Genomic DNA, 22281 nt, shown 5'->3' with positions numbered 1-22281 from the left:
TTCTTGTTAAGAAACTCCTGGTTATAAACTGGAAACAATGTCAGTTGTCACTGAATCACAAATTGGCCAATTTTTTTGCTTATTTATTGTAAAACATTCACAATACAACTGGCAGATGCCAATTGGTTGGTTTCATGGATGAGAGCGTAAAAGGTTTTCATGGTTGAAAGTGTATTTAGCACAAACAGTAGAAGAAATCAAACCAGGCAGAAAGAAAGTCAGAGATGGTGGCAGAATGAAATAATTTGAAAGTTGAACTGAAAGATTAAGGTGAAAGAACATGACTGTAAGTGGCTGAAGTGGCTAGTCAGATGATTTGTGAAAATATGTGATTCGCACATATATTTGATGAAGATACTTGGTAGGTATGTACATATAGATCATGTCTTACCTTCAGAGGTTCATGATGAAGACAGGACATAGGAACAAGAGTAGTCAATGTTCCACTACTCAATTAGATCATAGCTGTCAGGAGGTCTTCAGGATGTGAAGAGTCAAATTTGAGTCTGATAAATTGTCTAGTTGGGGTACAGTGGAGTACTAATAATTCATCCCACAGAAGTACCTGAAGCTAGTTCAGATCTGAGTGATTCAGACAGGCAGGTCTGATACCATGGAAATTTCAAATGAAGGTCAAGGTCAAAGCTTATCCTTACTGTCAAAACTGTCTTCTCCACATAGGCCCAAAAGGATCAAGAATTTCATCAAGTTTGAGGAAAGGAAAGTTTGGTTCAAGAGAGAAGGTATTTTTGTAGAAACAGGAAACCAGTGATTAAATTAGATTAGATTAGATTAGATTAGATTAGATTCTCTAGATTACACTTGTAAATAAAATGTAAAGCAACAAAAACATACATTGGTAGTATGGGATTTGAAAGTTGTTTATCTCTTTCAATAAAGAAGAACGAGTACAATACCCGTCTTTTATGATTTGGAGATGCTGGTGTTGGACTGGGGTGTACAAAGTTAAAAATCACACAACACCAGGTTATACTCCAACAGGTTTAATTGGAAGCACACTAGCTTTCGGAGCGACGCTCCTTCATCAGGTGATTATGGAGGGCTTGATCGTAACACAGAATTTATAGTAAACATTTGCAGTGTGATGAAACCGAAATTATACATTGAAAAAGTGATTGTCTGGTAAGCCTTTCATCTGTTAGAATACAGTGATAGTTTCACTTCTTTCATGTGTAAATCACAAAACCCTTTTTTTTAAAGTTGCATTCTCAGGTTAGCTGTTAACAATGGTGATAGCTAGACAATATGTTGAAGGTGTTAGCCCCCTGTGTTCTCTGTCTATGACCTGATGTTTAGATTGATTCTAATCAAAAAAGTGAGATAACAGAGTTTTACATAAATTCATGCAGTTTTTGAGCTCAGAGTTCTACATGAATGTATGCAGCTTTTGAGCAAAGTGCAATGTAACTCTGCAAGTACAAATTCACCATACAAAATATATGTGTGCATGTGGGTCTGTGTCTGTCTGTGTGTATCTGTCTGTCTAGGGTGGGGGTTGTGAGTGCGAGAAAGTGTGTGTGTGTGTGTGTAGTGAGTGCAGAGTGACTTAAGTCTGTGAGGGGGTGCATGTGTGAGTGTGGGAGTATGTGTGTCTATAAGGGTGTGTGTGCGCGTCTGTGTGTACCTGTGTCCGTGTGTATGTGAGAGTGTGTGTGTGTAGGAATATCTGTGTGTGTGTGTAGTGCAATGGTGATCACCTGTAATGTGACATGAACCCAAGGTCCCGGTTGAGGCCCTCCTTTAAACAACCGCCAAACCTCAAACAGATCATTGTTTGTAGCAAACTGCCCGGTTCTCAGGACAACTCCATACAATCCTGTCATGGTGGACACTGCAAGACGTGTCAGATTGTGGACATAGATACCACTATTACGCGTGGGAACACCTCCCACCTTGTACATGGCAGGTACTCACGTGACTCAGCCAACATTGTCTATCTTATACGTTGCAGGCAAGGATGCCCGGAGGCATGGTACATTGGGGAAACCAAGCAAAGGCTACGACAACGGATGAATAGGCACCGCACAACAATCAACAGACAGGAGGGTTCCCTCCCATTGGGGAACACTTCAGTGGTCCAGGACATTCAGCTTCAGACCGTCGGGTGACCATCCTCCAAGGTGGACTTTGGGACAGGCAGCAGAGAAAGGTGGCTGAGCAGAAGCTGATAGCTAAGGTCGGTACCCATAGGGAGGGCCTCAAGCGGGACCTTGGGTTCATGTCACATTACAGGTGATCACCATTGCACTACACACACACACAGATATTCCTACACACACACACTCTCACATACACACAGACACAGGTACACACACACCCACACACACCCTTATAGACACACGCACTCACACATGCACCCCCTCACAGACTTAAGACACTCTGCACTCACTACATGCACACACACACACACACACGCACTCACTACACGCGCACACGCACACACACACTTTCTCACACTCACAACCCCCACCCCAGACAGACACACACACACAGACAGACACAGACCCACACGCACACATATATTTTGTGGGGTGAATTTGTACTTGCAGAGTTACATTGCACTTTGCTCAAAAACTACATACATTCATGTAGAACTCTGAGCTCAAAAACTGCATGAATTTATGTAAAACTCTGTTATCTCACTTTTTCGATTAGAATCAATCTAAACATCAGGTCATAGACAGAGAACACAGGGGGCTAACACCTTCAACATATTGTCTAGCTATCACCATTGTTAACAGCTAACCTGAGAATGCAACTTTTAAAAAAAGGGTTTTGTGATTTACACATGAAAGAAGTGAAACTATCAATGTATTCTAACAGATGAAAGGCTTACCAGACAATCAATTTTTCAATGTATAATCTCAGTTATATCACACTGCAAATGTTTGCTATAAATTCTGTGTTACGATCGAGCCCTCCACAATCACCTGATGAAGGAGCGTCGCTCCGAAAGCTAGTGTGCTTCCACTTAAACCTGTTGGACTATAACCTGGTGTTGTGTGATTTTTAACTTTGTCTTTTATGACCATTTGATGATATATGCATGTATTAATCAAACCATAATAAACCAGTTCAGTTGTGTATCTGACTTCCATGTGGCACACAGTCTCTTTCTCTTGCAAAGATATCACAGTTGGGAAATCAAAAGTCGTAAATATTGACCTATTCAATGGAGCCTATTTTATATCATCACCGAAATGATAATTATCCCAATGGAGTCTCAGGGCAGTTTCTCAGGATAATAGCTCTATTTCAGTACCTGAGCCAAACAATGCAAACTGTGCCCCCTACATTTGTTAAGTAAAATGCAATTAAACGGTATCCTCACGACAGTCCATGGGCTATCATTCCTTTATTGTACTATCATGTTAGGTAGCCATAAACCCCAAGTAAACTTTGAGATCAGCATTCCAATTGATTCAAATGTATTTTCCCTATATGGACGTGAAGCATTTGTATGAAATATTTCTTACACTGATCTTTTCTCGATATGAAACTGTATCCTAATTTTTTTGTAATAGTTACAAAGATATACAAATTGTATAGCTGTGAGGCAGAATGTATGCACTCTGCCAAAGCATGTTTATGTTTGAAGAAGTGAAGGTGATCTCAATCTCCAAAGCTTTGGTCAATTTTCCAGTCAGGGGTTCATGGAAAAAGAAGTTTAAGCAACCCTTCCCCTCATTGTTGCCTTTCTTATTGTTCATCGGAACAAATTGTTGGCATAGCAACATGCAACACAATTTTAAGAAGCCAATAACTCATTGGTTAACTCAATTATTAGCCTATTCATTAGCCTAGAGTAAGATTAGGGCCAGTCAAGGACAGTAGTGAGAAGTTGTGCATGGAGTCCAAGGAGATAGAAGGGGTGCTAAATGAATATTTTCATCAGTATTCACACAGGAAAAGACAATGTTGTCAAGGAGATTGTTGACTGAGATACAGGCTATGAGACAAGATGGGATTGAGGTTCATGAGGAGGAGGTGTTAGCAATTCTGGAAAGTGTGAAAATAGACCGATCCCATGGGCTGGATGGGATTTCTCCTAGGATTCTCTGGGAGGCTAGGGAAGAGATTGCAGAGTCTTTGGCTTTGATCTTTATGTCATCATTGTCTACAGGAATAGTGCCAGATGACTGGAGGATAACAAATGTTGTTCCCTTGTTGAAGAAGGGGAGGAGAGACAACCCTGGTAATTATAGACCAATGAGCCTTACTTCAGTTGTGGGGAAAGTCATAGAATCATAGAGATGTACAACACGGAAACAGACCCCTCGGTCCAACTTGTCCATGTCGACCAGACTAAATTAATCTAGTTCATTTGCCAGCCCCATTCCCATATCCCTCGAAACCCTTCTTATTCACATACCCATCCAGCCTTTTAAATGCTGTAATTGTATCAGCCTCCACCACTTCCTCAGGCAGCTCATTCCATACATGCACCATCCTCTGCGTGAAAAGGTTGCCTCTTAGGTCTCTTTTATATCTTTCCCCTCATCCTAAACCTATGCCCTCTAGTTCTGGACTCCCCCACCCCAAAAAAAATACCTTATCTATTTATCCTATCCATGCCTCTCATAATTTTGTAAGCCTCTATAAGTCTGCACCTCAGCCTCCAACGCTCCTGGGTAAACAACCCCAGCGTGCTTCAGTCTTCTGAAGCATTTCCCCATTGAGAAAATAGTCTACGCCTCTATTCTTCAAGTAAAGTGCATCACCTCATAACCTTTAATATTACTTACTAAAAGCAAATTTGAAGATGTGTAAAAATAAAATAAAATTCATAAATCATAGTTAAGGTTGAGTTCATGCATGGAAATCCCATCCTGGGTTTCAAACAGTCGCTGGATGGGTGCCTTAAGAACAAATTGAATTGATGAGCAAAGGTTTGGGTTGGTAATTCATGGCACCGAAACATTGTGAATGATGGGATTTAAGTTCCTGCAATATCATTCAATCTCAGAGACTCAAGGGGGACAACTGTAACCATAAATTCTTGCTCATCCAGTTTTAAATTATTCTTAGGTAACTCTAAACTTTAAACATTTCACTTTTCCTTTCTGATTACTACTCCATGCTGTTTGCTTCTTTGCAAATCCACTCTTTGTTTCCTGTTCTTCATTTCTCTTTCTGTATTAAGTCAAACTTGACTCAGTTTGACTTTTTAACTTATTTATTTTTCTACTTTTGTACTAATAAAACTGTAGTGATGAAATGTATTAACGTATTTCTTTATTTTTCTACTTCTGTAACTAAGATTTTGTACCTATTTACTGCGTACCTAAGATGGCGTCATTGTCTGGTACCATTGTACACATTTCACCGTACTCTTGTACGCTGTACTTGAATGCATATGATAATAAAATCTAAATCTAGATCTCAAACATAAATCCAAATGGATTCCTGATTCTCATTATTTAATAAATTCCTCAGTCAGTCTTACCCTCACTAAAGCACATGATGCCTTTTGCCATCCCTGCCATTATCAGCTTATATGTCTCTTTTTTTTATTCATTGATGGGATGTGGGCACCACTCATTAAGCTAGCCTTTACTGACCATCCCTAATTGCCCAGGGGGCAGTTGAGAATCAGCTACATTGTTGAGTGGACTCACATGAAAGCCAGACCAGATAAGGACAGCAGCTTTCTTTCACAACAGCAATGGGCATTGGTGAGCCTGATGGGATTTTTCGACAATCGTCAACAGTTTCATGATCATCTTAGTTCCAAACATTTATTGAAGTCAAACCTCACCTTCTATCAAGAGGGGATTCAACCCCAGATCTCTGGGGAGGTCTCTGGACTGATAGTCAAGCGATAATGGAGCTATCACCTTCCCAAAAGTTGTAGACATTTTTTTGACCTGAAGATAGAGGAGCACTTGAGAAAATATCCAATTCTCGGCCAACTATTAATGCTCTTCTGTGTACGGAAGCTGTGTCCTTTCGTGTGTAGAAGTGTGGGTAATGCAATAGATTACAATGAGATACTGTGAGTGCAGAAAGTTCTCTCAAGTTGACATGATTTTGTGCACTTTGTTTTGAAAAAGGCAATACTGAACCTTCTTCTAAAACTGAGCAATTTTTTTATTCCTCGCGAGTGGTGGAACTGGAAATGCCTGGGGCTCGTAGCTACCGTCATTTAGGGTGAAAGGGCAGAGCCACACCTTAAATTGCCTGGTTACTCTTTGTTTTAATTCACCGTTCAGGAGGGTAACAGGAAACATTGCAAAACGGAAAAGCCCGCAGTGTATCTGCATCCGTCAACAAAAAGATTTAGGAACTGGGGAAAGGGAACAATGAGGGCGAATCGGCAGCAAACTAACGGAAAAATAACGAATCACAGGTAGAGGACTCTCCTTTTAGTAAACCCAGGCTGAACCCTAACCAAGCGAGAACTGTAACCAGGGAAGCTCAATGAACTTAGATAAGGTTCATTAATCACAGTATGCTGGCTGAGCTTTATTTCACAAATTCCTGAAACAATGTAAGCTTCCTTTTTACAGTGGCGATTGAGTTTGTTTTTCAGTCTACAATGCGTACACTGCCCTGTGTCTCCAGTGTTGGCGATATGCTGGTTCACTGTAGTTTGTCGGCGGTCAGTTTGATTTGTAAATAAGGGGTGCGCTTCCATCTTTAAAAGGTCTTCAGGGTATTGGTGACAAAGTGCCAATCCAACTTGTTATATGCAAGAAGTATTTGGATATTTACAAACACGCCCGCCTCGAAAAGTAATAACTGTATCACGCCACGGAATAATAATAAGTAAAATGTAGAATGAATAGTAATATACCGGATTCTTTCTGTTGAATGTTAATTTAACTTTAAATGTCGCGATGACGATTAGCTGGGACACGCCACAGTGATTGAACACGTGATTTGAACTGTCTACTTCTTAGAGAGTAAATGTCTATGGACTGTTTGGATCCAACAATACATTCACCCAACTGGTTGGTCTATGTGGTAAAAACAATGACTGCAGATGCTGGAAACCAGATTTTGGATTAGTGGTGCTGGAAGAGCACAGCAGTTCAGGCAGGATTTCGAAGCTCCTTGGTTGGTCTATGTCTTTGAGTCTTCTTCCATTTTATCTTCTTTATGTCAGCTTTTCAACATTTCTTTCTGTTCCATGTTTTATCGCAGATTCATCCAGTTTCCTGTGGAAAGTATCTAACATATGGGCCTTAACCACTTATTGAATAAGCAGAGTCATAGTCAGAGAGTCAAAGAGATGGACAGCATGGAAATAGACCCTTTGGTCCAACTTGTCCATGCTGACCAGATATCCTAACTTAATCTAGATCCATTTGTGACCATTTGGCCAATATCCCTGTTAAACCCTTCCTATTCATATACCCATCAGATTGTAGGACTTTGGCTCAATCTACCAGCTTACTTTCTTCTATGTGTGAGCCGAGTCCTGTGTGTTCTTTAAACGAAGCAATAGGAGAAGATATTCGGTCTCACACTCTTAGTTTATTTTAGCAGTAAGTGGACAAAGTATACAGAGCTCTGGGTCTAGACCTTTCTGTCCCTGACAAACTACAAAGTGTGTCAGTTCACAAAGTACGACCTATTCCTGTCCCTGCCCCAGTCTTTTATACAGTACAAAACGTCATGCAATCACTGAGGTGGGATTGCCTTCTGATTGGCTGTTGATCTGACTCCATTCTCCGCCTCCTCACGTTCCCGGATGTCCGACCCCATGTGACCTCCTTCTGCCTGCGAAACAGAGCATCACGTGACCTCCTCCTGCACGCGAAACAGAGCATCACCAAAGGCTTCTGAATGCCAAGTATATTTATGCTCGCACCAAGCCAAATATTTACAAGTAAGCCATATATTTACAAGTCCCCCTTTTCAACAAACCAGTTTTATACATCACATTCGCTCTCTGATGCATAGTCTTCCCTCCTTGCCAGAGCCATGGTTTCCGTCTCCATCTGTGACATCTGGTAGAGTGGGGGAGCCTTCCCTTCAATTGCTGTGATGATTACCATGTTCAACAAAGGTCTAATACAGGGGATACAACAACATCCACACAACACTAATGCAATGATCATACCAACGAGGGACATAAACACAGACACAATTAATCCTTTCCGTTTCCCAAACCATGAGTCGAAAATGCCTCCTAGTGGATTGTCAACACCTGAATGTTCATGCATTTCTTCAGACAAGGTTCTTAGTCCTTCCAGGTTACCGAGCCATCAGATGCCGTATTGTTGGGGATGAACATACAACATTGATCTCCGAACATAGAGCACACTCCCCCGTTTCTGCTAACAACAGATCTATTTTGTACTGTCATCAATGAGGTTGCTGCCAATTGTTCAGAGAGTCCTGCCACCGTGTCTCTAGTTATATTGGCTAGCCTGAGTACATTGTAATGTACATAATTAATTCGGTCGATGTTTTTATTCGGCGTGACTGGGAATAAAACACCGATAATTGGAAGATTCTCAAATCCTGCTGCTACCTGGTCTGCCAATTTATATTCATCAGGTACACCGCGGGGAACACCTATTGCATCTATGTAAGTGGTTGAGCCAGATGTGACATCAAACAAATCCCTGCATGTTCGTGCATGCGAATTTATTCCCTGTTGTCGTTCTCCTAAGAGGAATAAGGGTACCCCTAACCTGACCATTGCACAGGTTCCAGACCAATCTGGAGGTAGACTAATATGCAGTGTTCTATCTCCACAGTACCAAAAAAGATCCGCTCTGGCCCAAACCATTGTGCTAGCATTCTGCCAGCCGGTTATATTAATCGTCTCCTGACACCAGTCAGCGGGCATGTCTCCCAAGATCATATTAGACCTTCGAGCAAAACAAGTGTAATTGTTGGCCCTTGGGGTAAACACTGGAGGTAACATGGAATTCTTTACAGGGGGAAAATAGCACTTAAGGTGGTACAATTTGGAGGGTCCGCCTGCATGGTGAGGGCCATCATGCAGTGAAATCCTGTTGGGTCTATACTAGGGAACAATGGGGCTGGGGGGTAGTAAATAGGGTTGGCTTGGCCAAGGACCACGCGACACAATTACTCATATTCATTGAGGTTGCGGTCGCTGTCATCCAGTCCAGCCATAGGTTCTTATCCCCATACCCGGTGGCTAATTTAATAATGTCCCTTCTCGTGAGGTTGTTGTAGTCTATTACCATGACTCCTGAACTTGGTCCTACCACCATACTTGTTGTGCTTTCAGTTTGTGGCTGGTTCGTAGGAGGGTCCACTAAGGTTGCCTTCACTAGTCCCGTGTTATCCACTCCAGATTGATCTACACCTATTACAAAATAAAAGCTTCTGTCATCACTCTCACAGTAAATCTGTACCTCTTTGGAACTAGGGTTAATATCGAATCTTGTCAGGGTTAACAAGAGTGGAGTTGTTTAGCTCTGAGGAATGATCGAGTTGCCCCTTAGTCAGGCTCACATGGTCTCGAACGTTCCATCTATTATCCGAGGGTGACGACTTCTTGGGTGTCCATCGTACCCCAGTCCATGTTAATACATGATCCCATGACGGGCATGGGTCATAGTAAATGGCATAGAAGCAAAGATATACATCATACTCCCTCCAGCCCCCTGTATCTTGGCCACAATCAATTACTTCGCATAAGTCAAACTGGTATGTTGTACCATGGTTTTTATCATGTCTGATGTGTACCCAGCTCCCCGCCTCCCTTAAACATTTGTCCGTCTCTTGTCCTGTTGATCTTTTGTTCCTGGGACTTTCTCCCTCGCCTGTGTGTTTGTCCCTCGTGGTTAATACCCCTATTAACAGCGGCATAACACTTATACATAAAATAATAGCAAAAACTCCCAACCTCAACAGCCTGGGGTAGTGTGGGCTTCTTACAGAGATAAACATTATATCCTTTACACAACTTTCCTATATATTTTAAACAAATTCTTCTTGTGTTCTGGTCCTGTCCTCACTTCTGCTCTCCAGAAAAACCCTTCCTTAGAGATCTTGACAACCTCTCCCCCTTTTTCCAGAACCCTCTTCCTGCAAAAGTTAAAAGTTTAAGACCCTTCTACTCTTTTTCTGTTCTTATTTGTTCTAGAGTTCTCGTTGGCGGTTCCGTGGCTGCACACTGGCTCCACTGGTACCAGCTTTCTCCTTTCCCCTGTACTGACCGCATGAGATGTCCTCTCCACCACCCTATAAGGTCCTGTCCACCTTGGCTCCGACCACTTCCGTTTGATCACCCTCAGCAGGACCCAGTCTGTGGTAGATGGCGGTTGGCTCTGTAGGTCCCCCTTTGCCGATCCAACCTGTTTGGAGAAAGCTGACACCAAAGCTGTTAGTTGGTCATAGTAAGGTTTGTACCTTAGAGAGGCTCCTCCTCCCTCTAACATCTGTATTCCAGCTCCCGATCCTGGGAACTGCTGCCCTGTTGTTAGCTCGTACGGGGTGAACCCTGTGATAGAGTTTACTGAGCTTCTAATGGACATTAAAGCTAAGGGTAGGGCATCCACCCAGCTTAACTTTGTTTGTGCACACACTTTTCCTATTTTTCCTTTTATGGACTGATTCATTCTTTCCACTTTTCCCTGTGACTGAGGATGGTACACATGTTTCAGTCCTAAAGCTGCTTCAACTTCTTGCAGGTCTTTGTTCTTAAAATGTGTGCCATTATCTGACCTGACTCTCTTTGGAAACCCATGCATTGGAATGTATTGGTTTACCAAGAATTTGATCACTGTTTTTGCGTCTTCCTTTTTCGCAGGTATCGCTTCTGGCCAACCAGTGTATGCATCCACTGCTACCAAAAGGTACCGGTATCCGTTTACTCTCTCTATCATGTCAGTGTAGTCAATCACTATTTCCTGACCTGGCATTCTTGGGAGAGGGAATTTTCCCTCGTGTTGTTTCACTGTTGGTCTCACATTGTATTCTGTACACGTTCTACATTCTCTGATGTAATTTTCAATCATTGCTGGCAAGAACGGATGCCACCAATGTATCAGATACCTTTGCATCTGTGTTTTTCCACAATGTGTCAACCCATGAGCTTCCTGGAGCATGGAAGCTATCAAACCTGGGGGTAGCACTGGTCTACCGTCCGGTGACCTCCAAATCCCTTCTGACTCTGTGGCCCCTCTCTCTCTCCATACTGTCAGTTCATGAGGAGAGGCTTTCTGCTGCTCTTTTATTAACACATTTGCATCGCAGGCAGGCAGCAGGTCGTACACTGTTCTCTCTGTTTGCATCATTATATACTGTGCCGTATACCCTGCTGCTTTCTTTGCTGCTGAGTCAGCCTCCTGATTGCCCTTCGCTACTACTGTATCTGGTTTGTCATGTCCTCTACACTTGACCACCGCCACTTCTGCAGGTTTCATTAGAGCCTCCACTAATCTTTTCATATCTTTTTCATGTTTGATTGGGGTTTTTGCTGCTGTTAAGAATCCTGCTCTGATCCATTGACTGAGTTCTACCTGTATAGCCCCTGCCACATATGCAAAGTTGGTGTAGATATTTCCTCTTTTTCCCTCTGACCATTCTAACGCAGCTATCATTGCCTGTAGTTCAGCCAACTGGGCTGATTCTTTGCCTGTCACTTTTCCTATCAACACTTCCTCAAATCCCTCACTCGTCTGTCGCACCACTGCATAGGCTGCTTTAAGTCCTTCAGTTGGATGTCTGTAACAGCAACCATCTGTGAACAGCACTTCTTCTGGGTCTACTAGTGGAATTGCCTGTAAGTCTGCCCTAACTTTGGTGTCTCTCTGTACCCTTTCCTCACACGTGTGGCTCTCCTTCTCCCAGGTTGTCAGCCATATTAATTCCTTCGTGTGTGAAAGTTATATGTGGTGCATTCAGGATTTTCTCTAACCTGGTTTGCCGCAGTGACGTCATTGTAAAGGCTGTTGAGTTCGCATAGGCCACTATACTATGTGTCATCAGTACTGTTAGTGAATGGCCCATGACTATATGTGCTACCTTTTGGAGAATTTTTGCTACCCCTGCTGCATGTCTTGTACATGGCGGGTGTCTGTCCTCTATTGGGTCAAGGGTAACACTTACATACATCAGCACCTGCCTGCCTCCCACTTTTTTCTGAAAAAGAACACCATTTATTGCGTGTGATTTTTCAGAAATATTGAGGAAAAATGGCTCTTTGTAATCCGGGACCACTAAATCAGCAGCCTGCGTTAGGGCCTGTTTGAGAGATGAAACTTTCGTCTGCCTCCGTGTTCCACTGCAAATGGGCCGACAAATTTCTCATGCCTTGCTCATTTACCATGGCCCTCAAGAGGGAAAGTGAGCTCTCCATATGATGGGATGAATTGTCTGCTGTATCCTACCAACCCAAGAAATGAGAGCATGTCTTTTGCAGTGACTGGTTTGGTATGATGCAGAATGGAGGATCTATGGGATGGAGACACACTTGTACCCTTAGCGGAAATAACTCTACCCAGAAAAGACACCGTTTGTCTGCAGCATTGCAATTTAGCCCGTGAGACTTTGAAACCGACGTTATACAGGTGAAGCAGCAACGACTTTGTGGCTGCCAGACAAGAAACATGGTCGGGTGCCGCCAAAAGAATGTCATCCACGTACTGGATCAATGCCACCCCCTTTGGGAGCGTCCGATCCTTCAGCTGCTGTTTCAGTACCTGATTAAACACCCCAGGCGACAAAATGAACCCTTGAGGGATCATTGTATAACATAGTTGTTGGCCTTTGTAGGTGAACGAGAAAATGTCCCTCAAATGGTCAGCTAGGGGCAAACAAAAAAACGCGTTGGCCAGATCAATGCACGAGAACCACTTATGGTCAGGGGTCAGCACAGACATCGCAGTATAGGGGTTTGGAACTGAAACTGTTGGAGTAGAGACGACACTATTGATGCACCATCCTATATTTACCTGTATTCTGCTTCTCTACAGGTAAGATAGGAGTGTTCCAAGCTGACCGGGAGGGTTCTAGCACCCCTGCTGCTAACAATCCTTCAGTTGTGTCGGCAATGCCGGCTTCAGCCTCTGGTTTGTGTGAGTATTGTCTCTGCCAAATCAGAGTGTGGTCTATTAAATCGAATGTGATTGGTGTGACGTGTTTGCAGTGACCAACATCCATTGAACTTGCTGACCACAAGGTATCTGGTAGAGTGTCAAGCATCGCTGCAGTCTGTGGATGGTCTGTTTTTTCCCTGCCGTGAAACCTTTCAATCTGCCTATGTTCCAGCAGTACCTTGTCAGTTGTCCTGTACATAATTCTGTAGGCTTCCTCTGATGGTGAATATTGTAAACTGGGTAGCTGAGTCCAAACCCAATCAGTTAGCGCCATCAAACGTTTGGACATAGGTCCCAGATCCTTCGCCTGATATTCAGCATGCACGGCCAATGTGACATGAGGTATAGCTTCTTCAGACATCTCATACCATTCCAACTGTTCTGCAGTTAGTTCAACAACACCCGCCACACCTTCTTCCCCCTAGCAGAATGCAACTGGAGGAAATATCCCAGAGGTAAAAACAATGACTGCAGATGCTGGAAACCAGATTCTGGATTAGTGGTGCTGGAAGAGCACAGCAGTTCAGGCAGCATCAAGGGCTTTTGCCTGAAACGTCGATTTTGAAGCTACTTGGATGCTGCCTGAACTGCTGTGCTCTTCCAGCACCACTAATCCAGAATGGAGGAAATATCCCATTGAGTCCCTTCTAGGTGCTGATAGAATGCATGCTGATAGATTTCATTGTCATCTCTATCATAATACAGGGTAACATGGAGGGGATCTGCAGGAGGAGCATAGGGATGCAGCATCTGAACCCAGAGTCGCCATTGGTTGTATAGAGACTGGATGTCGTCGTTCTGCCTGCTTTCGGGTTCTAGGATTCCCCAGTATATATCTGCCCACTGCCCTTCTGCCGTTGGTGATGTGTCCGCTGATAGCATCATTTGGGATCCAGAGTGAATCATTATCATGGAACAGTTGACAGAGTAACCATTCAGAAAGGTCACTACCAGTCCGTCTGGTCCACACCGAACCGAGGCCCCACATCTCACCAGCAAGTCGCGGCCCATCAGATTGACAGGGCATGCAGGTGATGAAATATACCAGTGACGGAAGGTCTGTCCGGCCACTGATGTGATCAGTGGCGATGTCAAAGGCAGATTTTCTGGTTTACCCGAGAACCCTAGTAACTGGATGCTGGAGGATGACATGTTTGACCGAGGGATGACACAAGTGATGGTAGGAAATCTTGCACACGTGTCAACCAAAAAAGACAGATTCTTGTCCATTACGCTCATTTGCATGTAGGGGTCTGCCAACCCCACATGTCCCTGAGTCCTCGGGTCCCATGAATATTCGTACCCCTGCCCTTCCGGCATGGTTTGGGGGTACTGACCTTGCACCGGGGCTGCAACTGCATTTGGGGCTTGGTCAGGCTGGACAGCCTGTTGAAAAGGAGGCTGACTTGACCAGACATACTGTCCTCGGATCAATCCCTGGCCTCCCCACAGCATGGGACAATTTCTTCTCCAATGCCCGGGTTGGCCACATTCAAAACAGGTGTTGGGTGGCTGACCTCTGAGTCCTCCGCGGCCCCTTCCTCTACCACTCATTGCTCCTGCTACGCCTATAGGCCTGCCCCCATAGTGGGGGTGGTGTGGCATCCAATCAGGTGTTGGGTCTAGACTCGGGAGGTTGTTTTGTGGCGACGGCTGCTGAACCATCTGATTAGTCATCTTTTGGGAGGCCTTCTTTGTATCATTAGCCTTCCTTCTAGCCTCATCGAGCTGTAACTTCAGCAACTGCACTTGAGTTGACTCATTGCTCTGTTTATCTTCATCCTGTTTTGTCCTGTAATGCTTCATGTGGTGCGTCAAGTGTTTCTCCCACTGTTCTGTAGAACAACCTGGGATGTCGGGATTACTCTCCATTGCCTCTTTTACTTCCTTCGGCATCCCTGCCATAACGGCATTTCTAAATAACGTGATCTGAAGCTGACCCAACCCTGGATGACTCCCCGCAGTATCTGTCCACTTGCCCTTACACCTAGCCAAAAAGGCAGGCATATCCTCACCCTCCTTCATTGTGAAGGTGAGTGAGTACATCGCTCCCGGTGGAATCGGAAATCTATCTCTCTTTGCCCTTCTCACACAGGTGGCATGCTGCGCGAACGGGTCTGAATCAGGTAGTAAGGTGGTCCCCACAGAAGCTTCAATCTGCTGTATTTCCCACATACTCAATTGCTTGCCCAACAATGCTCTCCAGTCGTCCATAGCTAACTTGTGGCCTAGTGTATATTGGCAAAATTTAGTCATCCAGGGCCCACCTCCCTCCATGGGTGGGGGCATTTTATCCAGGATGCAGTTCATGTGAAGGGCTGATAAACATTCCCCCATATAACAGCCTCTAAATTAATGGCATTTGGTGGTGCTGATACTTTATGGGTTGTCGTAATGTGTCTCTTTGACGCAGATTATAACTTGTTTCAGGTAGGGGCTTTAGTGGAGGGCCATGTTCGGTATGCATTGTGAGTGAGCCTTTCAAAGTGACGGGGTAGGTGTGTGGGTCATCCTCTGTCAGGGATTCTTCGTCCTCAATGTCTGTATTATTTTTAGACTCCTCCCCATCCAATTTCTCTCTGTCCCGTTCTTCCCTCAAATCTCTCCTTCTTCTGTCTAAGAACCCGTCATCTAATAACTGACCGGAGTCATGTAATCTTCCCCTCTTTTCATTCTCAGCACTATACAGTGTCGAGTGAGCATCTGGCTCTTGCACTAATGAATATCTCCCCTGTTTTGGCTGTTCTTTGTTTCTGCTGTGTGTCATTATCACCCTGCTTGCTCCCTCCGCTTCCTTAACTCTCTGTTCAGCTTCTAGTGTTAGTTTTTCTACTTTTCTGATGCTTTCTTCTACTGCTTCTGCCAGTCTCTCTTTTGCTACGTTGTACTTTCTTGTTCCTACTTCTTGCACATCTAACATACATGAGTGGTATTTGTGTTACAGGAAATGGGGGCAGTGATTGTACCCCAGGCAATTTAGGATATACTGGTGCGGATGGTCCTGCCTTTTCTGTCTCCTTTGCCAGTTCTGTTTTAGAGGTACCACCTACTCTCTTTTGTAATGTTTCTACCGCTACACTGGCTAACGTTATGTTGTGCAGATGAATCCTCCTATCTTCTTTCTCCCCGCTTTCTTTTGTCCACTTTCTTCTAACTAATATTGATCCTTTCTTTCCCTTCATGTGCGCTTCTACTTCTAGTTTAGCTTGCTCTTCCGCTTTTCCTAAAAATGGCGACAATTTCTTCCGCTCCTCATCTTTAGGGACTTTGCCCTGAGTTTGTAATTCTTCCCAAACCTTGTCTTATTTCTCCATCATTGTTTTCTGTTTGTTCTTTGCAAGCCCACTGACTGACTGACTTCTGGCTTTACCCCACTGCTGTTTTACGGGCAACATTAAGTTGGAAGAATATCCTCCGTATTCTTCACTCTTTATTAAATTCCCCTTCCATTTTATGTGTTTTTTTGTTTTTAATCCTCCCGTCCAGTAGTCAGTTGGTTTGGATATAATATAACCGAGCAACCAACCCAATCAGAGACAAATCCGGTGGCCAGTCAGTTTGTATGGAGTACACCCAAGCAACTGACCCTTTCACTGAGAATTATCAGCAGTTTCGTTGCCACAGTTAGGTTTCCACTGCCGACCCTCTCCCGCTGAGACACCACGTCTTTGTCTTCAAGACACTACTGGCTTTTCTGCCACCCTCCGTACATTCCCCAATATAATTTAAAAACTTACAACTCATCAATCATAAACCAAAATTTGTGAGCATTGCCTTTGAGATCCTGTTCAATGGACTTTAAACCTCCTCACACTTACGTACCTTGTTGCTTTTATGGGGACTCTAACCCCATGGGACTTTAAACCCGTACGTACTGTTATCAATACTTTATCCACTTACTATTACTAGGACACTTGCAGTATAATGACAACAATCAATTTGGTATCTCTAATTGCAGAACTTCGATATAAACAGGTGTCTGTTTATGCGGCGCTGCTTGTTGTTGTCATCAGACGTCAGTTGTTCATTGTTTCTATTTTTCTCTCTTTTCCGTCACTTCTCTGTCTTCATCATGTCGGGGTCACCAAATTGTAGGACTTTGGCTCAATCTACCAGCTTACTTTCTTCTATGTGTGAGCCGAGTCCTGCGTGTTCTTTAAATGAAGCAATAGAAGAAGATATTCAGTCTCACACTCTTAGTTTATTTAGCAGTAGGTGGACAAAGTATACAGAGCTCTGGGTCTAGACCTTTCTGTCCCTGACAAACTATAAAGTGTGTCAGTTCACAAAGTACAAACTATTCCTGTCCCTGACCCAGTCTTTTATACAATACAAAAGGTCATGCAATCACTGAGGTGGGATTGTCTTCTGATTGGCTGTTGATCTGACTCCATTCTCCGCCTCCTTGCGTTCCCGGATGTCCGACCCCATGTGACCTCCTTCTGCCCGCGAAACAGAGCACCACGTGACCTCCTCGCGTGTGAAACAGAGCATCACATGACCTCCTCGCGTGCGAGACAGAGCACCACATGACCTCCTTGCGCTCCTCCTGCGTGCAAAACAGAGCATCACGTGACCTCCGCGCGAAACAGAGCATCACGTGACCTCCTCCTGCGCGCGAAACAGAGCATCACCAAAGGCTTCCGAATGCCGAGTATATTTACACTCTCACTAAGCCATATATTTACATGTAAGCCATAGATTTACAAGATGTCTTTTAAATGTTGTAATTGTACCAGCCTCCATTGGCAGCTCATTTCATGCAAGCACCAGCCTCTGCATGAAAATTCTACCTTTTAGGTCCCTTCTAAATCTTTCCCCTCTTATCTTAAACCTCTGCCCTCTAGTTTTGCACTCCATTACCCTGGCTATTCATCCTATCCATACCCTTAATGATTTCACAAACCTCAAGAAGGTCATCTCTCAGCCCCCAATGCACCAGGGAAAGCCGCCTCAACTTATTCAGCCTATCTGTATAGCTCAAATCCTCCAACCCTGGCAACATCCTTGTAAGCCTTTTGTGAACTCTTTCAAGTTCTACCACATCTTTCCTATTAGCAGGGAGACATGAGGAATAAGTGCAGGAGGGGAGCAGGCTAATCTCTCTCACCTGCTGTGCTCTTTGACAAGATCATGGCTGCTCAGTGCCAAGCCTTAACTCTGCTTCCATTTCATCTATGTAGGTAAAAACAATGACTGCAGATGCTGGAAACCAGATTCTGGATTAGTGGTGCTGGAAGAGCACAGCAGTTCAGGCAGGATCCGGGGAGCAGTAAAATCAACGTTTCGGGCAAAAGCCCTTCATCAGGAATACAGGCAGAGAGCCTGAAGCGTGGAGGGATAAGCTAGAGGAGGGTGCCGGTGGGGAGAAAGTAGCATAGAGTACAATGGGTGAGTGGGGGGAGGGGATGAAGGTGATAGGTCGGTGGGGGGGGATGAGGGTGGAGTGGATAGGTGGAAAAGAAGATAGGCAGGTAGGACAAGTCATGGGGACAGTGCTGAGCTGGAAGTTGGGAACTGCGGTGAGGTGGGGAAGGGGAAATGAGGAAACTGTTGAAGTCCACATTGATGCCCTGGGGTTGAAGTGTTCTGAGGCGGAAGATGAGGCGTTCTTCCTCCAGGCGTCTGGTGGTGAGGGAGCGGTGGTGAAGGAGGCCCAGGAGCTCCATGTCCTCGGCAGAGTGGGAGGGGGAGTTGAAATGTTGGGCCAAAGGGCGATGTGGTTGATTGGTGCAGGTATCCCAGAGATGTTCCCTAAAGCGCTCTGCTTGGAGGCGTCCAGTCTCCCCAATATAGAGGAGACCGCATTGGGAGCAACGGAAAAAAAAATGATATTGGTGGGTGTGCAGGTAAAACTTTGATGGATGGAATCATCTGCTGAAATTTCCGCCACCTCCAAACAGACCCCACCACCAGGGATATATTTCCCTCCCCACCCCTTTCCGCCTTCCGCCTTCCGCAAAGACCGTTCCCTCCGTGACTACCTGGTCAGGTCCACGCCCTCCCTTCAACCCACCCTCCCATCCTGGCACCTTCCCGTGCCACCGCCGGAATTGCAAAACCTGCATTCACACCTTCCTCCTCATCTCCATCCAAGGCCCTAAAGGAGCCTTCCACATCCATCAAAGTGGTGGAACATTGTGTTTTCCCAATGTTCTTGCTTCCCATCCTGTCACCAAACACTTGGTAAAATTGTGGTTAAATATTCCTGCACTATATGCTTTACTTTCGCAAGGCATTTGATAAGGTTCCCCATGGTAGGCTCATTCGTAAAGACAGGAAGAATGGGATACAGGGAGATTTGGCTATCTGGATTCAGAATTGGCTGGCTGACAGAAGGCAGAGAGTGGTTGTAGATGGAAAGTATTCTGCCTGGAGATCAGTGTTGAATGGTGTCCCGCAGGGCTCTGTTCTTGGGCCTCTGCTCTTTGTAGTTTTTATGAATGACTTGGATGAGGAGGTTGAGGGGTGGGTTAGTAAATTTGCAGATGACACAAAGGTTGGAGGTGCCATCGATAGTATCGAGGACTACTGCAGGCTGCAGCGCGATATGGACAGGATGCAGAGCTGGGCTGAGAAATTGCTAATGGAGTTCAACCTGGATAAATGTGAAGTGACGCATTTTGGAAGGTCGAACTCAAATGCTGAATATAGGATTAAAGACAGGATTCTTGGCAGTGTGAAGGAACAGAGGGATCTGTGTGTGCAAGTATATAGATCCCTCAAAATTGCCACCCATGTGGATAGAGTTGTTAAGAAAGCATATGGTGTTTCGGCTTTCGTTAACAGGGGGATTGAGTTTAAGAGTCGGGAGGTTTTGCTACAGATCAACAAGTCCCTGGTGAGACCACACTTGGAATATTGTGTCCAGTTCTGGTTGCCCTACTATAGGAAAGATACAGAGGCTTTGGAGAGGGTGCAAAGATAGTTTACCAGGATGCTGCCTGGACCGGAGGGCTTGCCTTATGAAGAAAGGTTGTATAAACTTGGATTTTTCTCTTTGGAGAGAAGGAGGAAGAGACCTGATCAAGGTATACAGAAGGGCACCAATATCCTGGGGGGGTAGGTTTGCTAGCACTCTTCGGGGGGGTTTAAACTAATTTGGCAGGGGGATGGGATCTGGACTTGTAGTCCAGCAAGTAAGCTAGCTGTGTGTCAGGATGTCCAAGACTGTAGGGAGGCTGTGGAGAAGGTAGCACTGACAGGGACTACTTACAGACACAGAGATGGGCTCAAGTGCGTATACTTCAATGCAAGGAGTATCAGAAATAAGGTGGGTGAACTTAAGGCATGGATCGGTACCTGGGACTACGATGTTGTAGCCATCACGGAAACATGGATAGATGAGGGACAGGAATGGCTGTTGGAGGTTCCTGGGTACAGATGTTTCAGTAAGATTAGGGAGGGTGGTAAAAAAGGAGGGGGGGTGGCATTGCTAATTAGAAATGGTATAACGGCTGCAGAAAGGAAGTTTGAGGGGGATCTGCCTCTGGAGGTAGTATGGACTGAAGTCAGAAATAGGAAAGGTGCAGTCACCTTGTTGGGTGTTTATTATAGGCCCCCCAATAGCAGCAGAGATGTGGAGAAACAGATTGGGAAACAGATTTTGGAAAGGTGCAGAAGCCACAGGGTCGTAGTCATGGGCGACTTCAACTTCCCAAATATTGATTGGAAGCTCTTTAGATCAAGTAGATTGGATGGGGCGGTGTTTGTGCAGTGTGTCCAGGAAGCTTTTCTAACGCAGTATGTAGATTGTCCAACCAGAGGGGAGGCCATATTGGATTTGGTACTCGGTAACGAACCGGGACAAGTGGTGGGCTTGTTAGTGGGTGAACATTTTGGTGATGGCGACCACAATTCTGTGACTTTCACCTTGGTTATGGAGAGAGATAGGTGCGCACAACAAGGAAGTTTCTACAATTGGGGGAAGGGAAATTACGATGCTGTAAGACAGGATTTGAGGAGCATACGTTGGGAGCATAGGCTGTCAGGGAAGGATGTGGTGGAAATGTGGGACTTTTTCAAGGAGCAGATACGACGTGTCCTTGATATGTATGTACCGATCAGGCAGGAAAGAAATGGTCGTGTGAGGGAGCCTTGGTTGACGAGGGAGGTTGAATGTCTAGTAAAGAGGAAGAAGGAGGCTTACATAAGGTTGAGGAAACAAGGTTCAGACAGAGCAGTGGAGGGATACAGGATAGCCAGAAGGGACCTGAAGAAAGGGATTAGGAGAGCTAAGAGAGGGCATGAAAAATCCCTGGCGGATAGGATCAAGGATAACCCCAAGGCATTCTATGCGTATGTGAGAAACCTGAGAATGACGAGAACGAGGGTAGGTCCGATCAAGGACAGTGGTGGGAGACTGTGTATTGAGTCGGAAGAGATAGGAGAGGTCTTGAACAAGTACTTCTCTTCAGTATTTACGAACGAGAGGGACTGTATTGTTGAAGAGGAGAGTGTGAAACGGACTGATAAGCTAGAAGAGATATCTGTTAGGAAGGAAGATGTGTTGGACATTTTGAACAACTTGAGGATAGACAAGTCCCCCGGGCCTGACGGGATATATCCTAGGATTATGTGGGAAGCAAGAGAGGAAATTGCAGTACCGTTGGCAATGATCTTCTCGTCTTCACTGGCAACGGGGGTGGTACCAGGGGACTGGAGAGTAGCGAATGTTGTGCCCCTGTTCAAAAAAGGGAATAGGGATAACCCCGGGAATTACAGGCCAGTTAGTCTTACTTCTGTGGTAGGCAAAGTAATGGAAAGGGTACTGAGGGATAGGATTTACGAGTATCTGGAACGGCACTGCTTGATTAGGGACAGCCAGCACGGATTTGTGAAGGGTAGGTCTTGCCTTACAAGTCTTATTGAATTCTTCGAGGAGGTGACCAAGCATGTGGATGAGGGTAGAGCAGTGGATGTAGTGTACATGGATTTTAGTAAGGCATTTGATAAGGTTCCCCATGGTAGGCTTATGCGGAAAGTCAGGAGGCATGGGATAGAGGGAAATTTGGCCAATTGGATAGAAAACTGGCTAACCGGTCGAAGTCAGAGAGTGGTAGTAGATGGTAAATATTCAGCATGGAGTCCAGTTACAAGTGGAGTTCCGCAGGGATCAGTTCTGGGTCCTCTGCTGTTTGTAATTTTTATTAATGACTTAGATGAGGGAGTCGAAGGGTGGGTCAGTAAATTTGCAGATGATACGAAGATAGGTGGAGTTGTGGACAGT

At 44.7% G+C, this 22281-nt stretch overlaps 1 protein-coding gene across 1 annotated transcript in view; it reads left to right on the top strand.

Moving 5' to 3' along the window:
* The first annotated feature begins 6216 nt into the window (after positions 1-6216).
* LOC140480040 (uncharacterized) overlaps positions 6217-22281 on the top strand; it is a 46204-nt gene continuing 30139 nt past the window's right edge. Inside the window, exon 1 of the mRNA XM_072574592.1 lies at positions 6217-6370. Within this exon, the coding sequence (XP_072430693.1) occupies positions 6324-6370 (47 nt within the window). The 5' untranslated portion in view covers positions 6217-6323. The remainder of the gene's footprint in view (positions 6371-22281) is intronic.

The sequence above is a fragment of the Chiloscyllium punctatum genome, chromosome 7 (assembly GCF_047496795.1).
Source record: "Chiloscyllium punctatum isolate Juve2018m chromosome 7, sChiPun1.3, whole genome shotgun sequence".
NCBI lineage: Eukaryota > Metazoa > Chordata > Chondrichthyes > Orectolobiformes > Hemiscylliidae > Chiloscyllium > Chiloscyllium punctatum.
This window is presented reverse-complemented; position numbering and strand designations above follow the sequence as displayed.